Here is a 6,879-nt window from a genome sequence, read left to right as displayed (position 1 = left end):
GGGCCACAGGGGAGCTGCTGCTGACGGCTTTTTCGAGGATGACAGGGGTTTGCACAGCCAAACCAGGTGGAGGAGGCTCCTGCCAAGCTGGGACATGCTGCTGCCAGAGCCGTGGGCTAGTGAGGACCTGCTCGCCAGGCCTGGGTGTGCACGTAGCACAGGAGGGCACAGACATCCATCCCCCCGAGGCAGTGGTGCTATCCAGCTCCACCACTGTGATGGAGATCTCCTGGATACAGGCTGGGGGTCCGTCCCCATGGGCCTGTGGGATCCCTTCTCAGGATCTGCACAAGGCATGGCTCTCTGCAGGGACAATTGTGGTGTCAATAACTCATCCTTTGGCCTTTCTGGGCCATTACCCCTTTGGGCAGTTCCTGTTCCCAAAGGGATGCTCAGCACCAAAACTAACAAGACTGGGATGATGTGGGGACCCCCGAGCTGTAGGTGAAACACTGCCAGCCCCCCATTTCTGGTGGGAAGGTATCTGAAGAAAGGAGAACAAAGACAGCTGTGGCATTTAGCTTGGAAAATCCCAACAAGCTGCCCCTACATCAGCTGCAGAGCTGAGGCTGCCAGGAGCTGGAGGCAATGCAATTCATATCCTCCAAGGACTGATGCAGAGGGAGGCTCATGGTGTGGACTCACCCGTGTGTTAGAATTGCTTCATTTTATTGACATTCAACAAAACCCTGAGACACTGTGTTCCTGCTCCCACCAGAGCAGTGAGGCATCCCAGCTCCGGAGCACAGATATCCCATTGTAGCCCTGGGAAAAACACCCAGAATGTCAGGAGGAGGCTGGAGCATCCTAGGAAGCCCAGGGGAAATGGCAAATCCCAAAAGGCAAAGCCCTGGGAGAAAAACACACTGTGCGTGTCAGGATATCAGCACTTCACTAGCAAAGACCTGTGAGTCTCTGCCCAGGGCATTTCCTCTTCTCAGCTTTGCCACTCTGAGAGGTTTTGGGAGGGGACAGAGAGGCCCTCTTGGTCTCCGTGCTCTTGCAGCACATGCAGCCCCATCCTTGCCTGCCCCATCAGGGCAGCTCTGTGGGGTGTCTCCCCATCACAATCCCAGTTTGGGAAGAAGGGATATTGGCCATGCCTGTATCCTGAGCCAGAGCCTTCTTCCAGACCCAGAGGAGATAGGGGAAAGTGCAGAATCACGTAGTGTTTCCTGTAATGCCTCATTCAGCAGCAGCATCCAAAATAAACACCAGGGATGTTCAAACAGGCCAAAATCAGTATTTCAGACAGCACCCCAGGAGCATCACACCCCAGTGTGTGGAGCCACCCCATCTCCATGACAATCTGGTTGGGGCCAGCGGCTAGTAGCAGCCAGTCTGAGCTGCCAGAAAGTGCTCCTGCCTCAGGGGCTACAGAGTTATTCCCCAGGAAAGCTTTCTTCGAAACATCCTCAGGAGGCACACCACTTGCTGCATCCTGCCACAGAGGCGGGACCGGATGGTCCCCTGCTACTGCATGTACCAGAGGCTGCTCATCCATCCCAATAACCAAAATTGAAATCTCTCTCCAAATTGCTTCTCCCTGAGCTGGCTATCATCAGACCCCTAGAGAGGTACTCTAAAACCTGTAAAAAAAAGAAAACCAACGGTAAGAAATTCCTGTTGTGGCACATCAAACCCTTGGTGACATTCTCTTGGTGAACACAACACACCTCATATTCCGGGGGACTGGTAGTTGGTGGCTATGCTGGAGGGCAAGTAGCTCCCTTATCCTTGTAGCTGCTCCATCCTTGTAGCTCCTCCATCCCACCACCTGGGATGGTTCTTAACCAACAGCTCCTTCGGTTGGCCATTGGTTATGGGAGAACACCAGCCCCTCTGGCATCATCATCACATGCTCTCAGCCTTCTGATGTCTCTTTTTGCAAGGGGATGATTGGCTTTCACATGGCATCAGCTGAAAATCCTCATGCTAGGGTTATCCGTCTCTTGGTCAGGAAATGCTCTCCTGGCCCAAGGCAGCAGAAGAGACATAAATCTGGCCAGTGATTTCCCAGATCAATAAGAAACATGCTCCCTAAGGATAAATGAGTTGAAGAGAAAGGGGATAGATCACTGGCTGTTCACTGCTACAGTAGCAGCTTACTTCAGACTCGAGTCCATACTTCTATCCTGTGAACCTTCTCGACATCCTCCTCTGCAAGATGCCTGGAACCTGGCTCCTAATTTCAGCCAGGAGAGCCAGGGCCCCAGTGCTGCCTGGCAGGATGCAGCCTCACCCACAGGCATCGCTCACCCATTCCTTGTGACGGGGCCAGAACACCTCTTGCTGCTGTCACACATATCCCCATGACCCATCTCCTCCCACTCTCCAAATCATGCTGGCACTGGTCACACTTTGATGGAACCCTCTCCATCCTCAGGCAGGGGACATGTGTGTCCTCTCTCACACACACAGTCTCTGCTCCCTTCCCCACTCCCTACACATCGAAAGTTCCCATACTCAGGGCTCACCCCACTTCACAAATATTCAGCAGCTTCTCCCCATTTTTATCCCCACAGCAGCCCATTCCCCATAATCCAGCTTCGACACTGGTATTCCTCAGAAGCAGGCCAGCCCTGGAGTCCCTCTCTCCTCCTGGCTCTCTTTGGGCCCCTGGGCACGATGGGGAGGGGTGTCAGCCCCTCCAGCTCACCCCACAGGTCTCCGTCCCTCCTTGTGCAGCTATGCAGGATCCTCTTTGCTCTCCAGTGCCTGGGGAAGACCCCTGTGAGCCCAGCCCTCTCTCTCCACTTCTCATTTTCCACACATGCCCCAGGTCTGCCAGTTCTCATCCTGGTTGATCATCCCACAGGGCTGTGGACTAAGGAAGGTCCATCCCTTTAAGGGTTAAAAATTTTCAGGCCCCCACCCCACCAAGCAAAAGAGTTTCACACTCTTAACCCCTTCCTGCACACCTCTGCTCCCCGCTCATAGCTTTTGCCACGCCAACGGATCCGATCTGGTTTGAGTTAAGGCTTTGTGTGCACCCGGCTCTGACTTCGGCAGAGTAATTTGAATAACAAGGCTAATTGGATTTATAAAGCACAGCCCCCCCTTTCCCCCCCTCAAACCCGAGGCTCTGCACAGTGTGACAAAGAAAACACACTAATGAAAACCACGCTAGCGAGAGCCGAGGGCAGGGACGAGCCTCCTGCGGGCAGGCACTGGCTGAGACCTGACCGCGTTGTGGCATTTGTGGCGATGCTCTAATCCGCCGGGGCGAGGGGCTGCTGGAGCAGCTCCGGTACCGACCCCAACAACTGCAGCATGCGAGGGGGGCTGGTGGCAAGCGAGGCGGCCCTTCCTGCCTGCATCGTGACATTTCTCCGCAGCCGTCTGTCTCCTTCCCCATCCCGGGTCCCCCGGGAAAAGCCACGGGGCAGGCTGCCCACAGCATCGGGGCAGGAGCCAGCACAACCAGGACGATGATGGCAGGATTCTGTGGGGGCTGCTGAACTGCTGGTGGCCTCGGGAACCCCGACTTCCCCAGGCTGTGGAGACCCAGGGCTCAGCTGCCTGCTGCTCCCCTTTCCCCTGCAGAAGCCTTGCTGATGGGGGTAGTGGTGCAGAGCCCCCCATTCCTTGCACCCTAGAGAGGCTGGATGTCACATTTCAGCTACACTTCGTGTGGGACAAGGACCGAACCCCAAGAGAAGGGGCCTCTCTGTGCTTCTTGCCTGCACCCACGGCTCTCTGGCACCCGGGGTCGGCTCTAATCCCGGCTCCATCACTTCACTCTGCCTGCACGCAGACAAATGCCCAAGCACAGCTTCACACTCAAAACGGTCCAAGTTGTCTCCACCTGGCAGGCACAATGGAAAAAACGCCGAGACCTTCTCCTTCCAGCTCCCGTTCACATGGAGCTGAAAAGCCAATCTCCTTTGAAGTGTCCCGTGCCCAGTAGCCTGGGCTGTGGAGGAGGAAACATCTCCCTGCTCCTGAGTGGTGATACTATGGACCCCCAAAGAGCCATGGTCCCCCAGCAGGGGCAGCTCCCCAGAGATCTGTGGAGCAGCAGAGCCCAGAAAGACCAGGATACAGAGCAGGAGGAAAGGACCAGACGAGAACGGACTCCAGGGACGGGGGAAGAGCAGAGAATGTTTCCCTGGTCTCAGGGAAAGGATTTGGGGTGCAAATCTGACTTAATGCAATCCATCCCTGCATGCTTCTGCAAAGAGAGGGGTGTTTTTCCTCTGGCCTCATGCCAATAAGAGCATTCCCCCTGGACAGAGGGCCAGGGACAGTTCTCAGCTCCATCAGTAAAAAGCCAGCAGAGCACCAGAGCTGCCCAGTGCCAGCCCCAGCAGCAGCAGAGGCACAAATCCTGCCCTGCCAGCCAGTGAAGGGAAAGGCTGAGGGCAAGGGACCTCCTCAGAGGCCCTGCGATCCACTGGGGTTAATCCCGGGATCACATCTTTCTCTGTGCCCTCTAACTCCAGGAGCAGGTCAGAGGAGGCCAGGCTGCATAGCCCTGTGGTGGGTCAGCCAGTGAGGTCCAGTCCCCAGAAGGGACCCTGTGACACTGACTGTGCCCTGAAAAGGACATCCCCAGGGTGCTCGAAAAGCCCCATCTCCAGGGCCAGGGACACCATTCAGATCCTCCCAAAAGCAGAGAGAACACGTCACCCCCCCCCAAGCCGAGAGACCCACTTAGCTGCCCTCAAGAAGCACCACTGCCCCCTCCATCCCTTCGTGTCCCCAGCATCCCTGTCACGGAGAGCAGTGGCCCTGCTCCTGCCACGCAGGGACCTGGGAGGCACAGTTTCTGATTTAATTTTGGATGTGGGGGGAAAAAAAAAAAAAAAAAGGGTGCTTTTTGCTCTCATTCCTGTCTTTTGGGATTAACCCCGCACCGGGACCACCCCCCTCCCTGGCCCGTGTTCTCCGCGGGAGGTCAGCAGGGCAGTGCGGGGAGCGGAGGGGCCGTGGGGCAGCCGGCATGGGAGGGCAGGCAGCTTGCAGGGGGTCCGGGGGCGTTTGGGGGAGGGCGGGGGCATCCGGCCAAATGCCCCCCGCTTTCCCTTTCGGCTCCCCAGCTCCCGGAGCTGGTTGTCTTGTGTCATTTGTTACTGCCGGGGGAGATGGGACACCACCACCCCCCCTTTAAATTCCTGCTATTGTGGAGTGCAGACCGGGTTGGACCTGGGTGTTTAGATGACATCACCGAGCAGGTTGGGTTATAAAATGAATGAAGCAGAAAGCAGCCCAAGTTCACTAGCTCGGCACTTCGCAGGCGGCAGGAGGGACCTCGGTGCTCCGCTCTGAACTTTGACTCCCGTCCCGTCCCGTCCTCTCCTCGGGGCTGCCCTCGGCTCCCCGCTGCCCCCCCGGCCCCCCTCCCGCTCGGCCCCGCAGGATGCAGATCTCACCCTTGCTGGCTGGTGGACTTTTACTCGCGCTGCTCTCCGTCAGGCTGGAGGCGAAGCCGGCGTCTCAGCTCCCACAGAAGGTACGGCTGGAGCTTTCTCCGGCTCTTCCTCCTCTCCCGGTCCCGCTCAGAGTCCTAACGGCACAGGGGGAGACGTGGGGTGACTGTGGGGTGCCAGATTCAGTGCAGAGAGGGGTTCTTCTCTCCTCATGTGCTGTTTGACTGCAAGAGGGACTCCCTGCTTCTCCAGGCTGTCCCGAACGTCCGGGGACGTCAGCCCCAAACCAGAGGCTGGAGTGGGATGCGGTGTGCCCCGTACCCCGCGGGATCGGGGCAGGGGAGGGTGGCAGTCTGCTCCCCGGAGTCACCCTGGGGACCCCTCTGTGCCGGGCACGGGGAAGGGGGGGCAGAGCCGGAGTGGGGCGGGCAGCAGGTGCACGGTGGGACAGGATGCGAGACCGGAGCCCTCCGGGCAGTCCCGACCAAACTGGCCAGGCAAGGGCACAGAGGTGTGTGCCCCTTCTCCCGGTGTCCCGCGGGGAAGGGGTGCTCCAAATGAGAGTGTCCCAGGGACCTGGCTGTCCCGAGATGCTGAGGAGGAGGGATATGTCCGAGGCCACCGACACTGGGTGGCACTGCCCCAAGGTCTGGGCACAGAGGTGGGGACATGGTCTGACGAGTGCCCCAGGACAGCAGTGGGATAGGAGTGGTGGTGTTCCTGTATGGAACTGGGGTGCAGGCTGCAGAAAAAGAGTTGATATAGGGGGGTGTTGGGAAGATGAATGAGGATGAACATTTACACGGCTTGGTGGGCAGCAGCTCTAAGCAGGGAGAGAGATGGGAGGCCTGGGAGGTGGGGGGACAGTAAGGAAGGAGGTGTGTCCCCCTAATTGTGGGTCAGGGAGGATTGGGAGGACACAAAGAGTATTAACTAGGGGAGGGAGCAGCAAGGAGGGGGAACCCTGATCTCCCCACCACTGCTGGGGACACTCTACAAGGCAGGGGTGCCGGGGGAGCTGTGGGGCAGGACCCCTCCCCATAATCTGAAGAGGTTTGTAAACTGGTGAGGGATGCAGCGACCGAAGGGGTCTGAAAGGAAAGGACCTCCCAGCTTTCACGCCCCTTCAGGTTATGGGTGGGGGCGAGGACGGGACGAGATGGGACGACGGGATAGTGACAGCAGCACAGCTGGGGGGTGCAGCTGTGGGATGGAGGGGAGGTGTGGGATATGCAATGACCGGGACAGAAGACACCGCTATGGTGTGGGTCAGGGGAATGCTCTGACCCCAGGGAAGGGAGCACACATTTAGAGAGGGGAGAAGATACCCTGGGCACAGACGCGGGGTGATGGACTGCACTGCCGGGCACAGACCCAATCGCGAGTTTGCATCGCAGAGGGGATACACCGACCCCCGTGCGCGTCCCTTGCGGGGGTCCCCAGCGCTGATGGGGATCGCTGGGGACGGCGGCGCTCTGACCCTCTCCTCCCCACAGGCCTCCCGCGG

At 58.3% G+C, this 6,879-nt stretch overlaps 1 protein-coding gene across 1 annotated transcript in view; it reads left to right on the top strand.

Moving 5' to 3' along the window:
- Window positions 1-5,063: 5,063 nt before the first annotated feature.
- The window catches only part of NPPC (natriuretic peptide C), a 5,214-nt gene continuing 3,398 nt past the window's right edge, over window positions 5,064-6,879 (top strand). The window contains exons 1-2 of the mRNA XM_042042387.1: window positions 5,064-5,455; window positions 6,869-6,877. Of these exons, the coding sequence (XP_041898321.1) occupies window positions 5,363-5,455; window positions 6,869-6,877 (102 nt within the window). The 5' untranslated portion in view covers window positions 5,064-5,362. The remainder of the gene's footprint in view (window positions 5,456-6,868; window positions 6,878-6,879) is intronic.

This window comes from Corvus kubaryi, unplaced genomic scaffold (assembly GCF_017639235.1).
Source record: "Corvus kubaryi isolate FWS band 111438036 unplaced genomic scaffold, C.kubaryi_AGA036_p1.0 37397, whole genome shotgun sequence".
Lineage (NCBI taxonomy): Eukaryota > Metazoa > Chordata > Aves > Passeriformes > Corvidae > Corvus > Corvus kubaryi.
The sequence above is the reverse complement of the archived record's forward strand: the minus strand, read 5'-3'. Positions and strand labels throughout refer to the sequence as shown.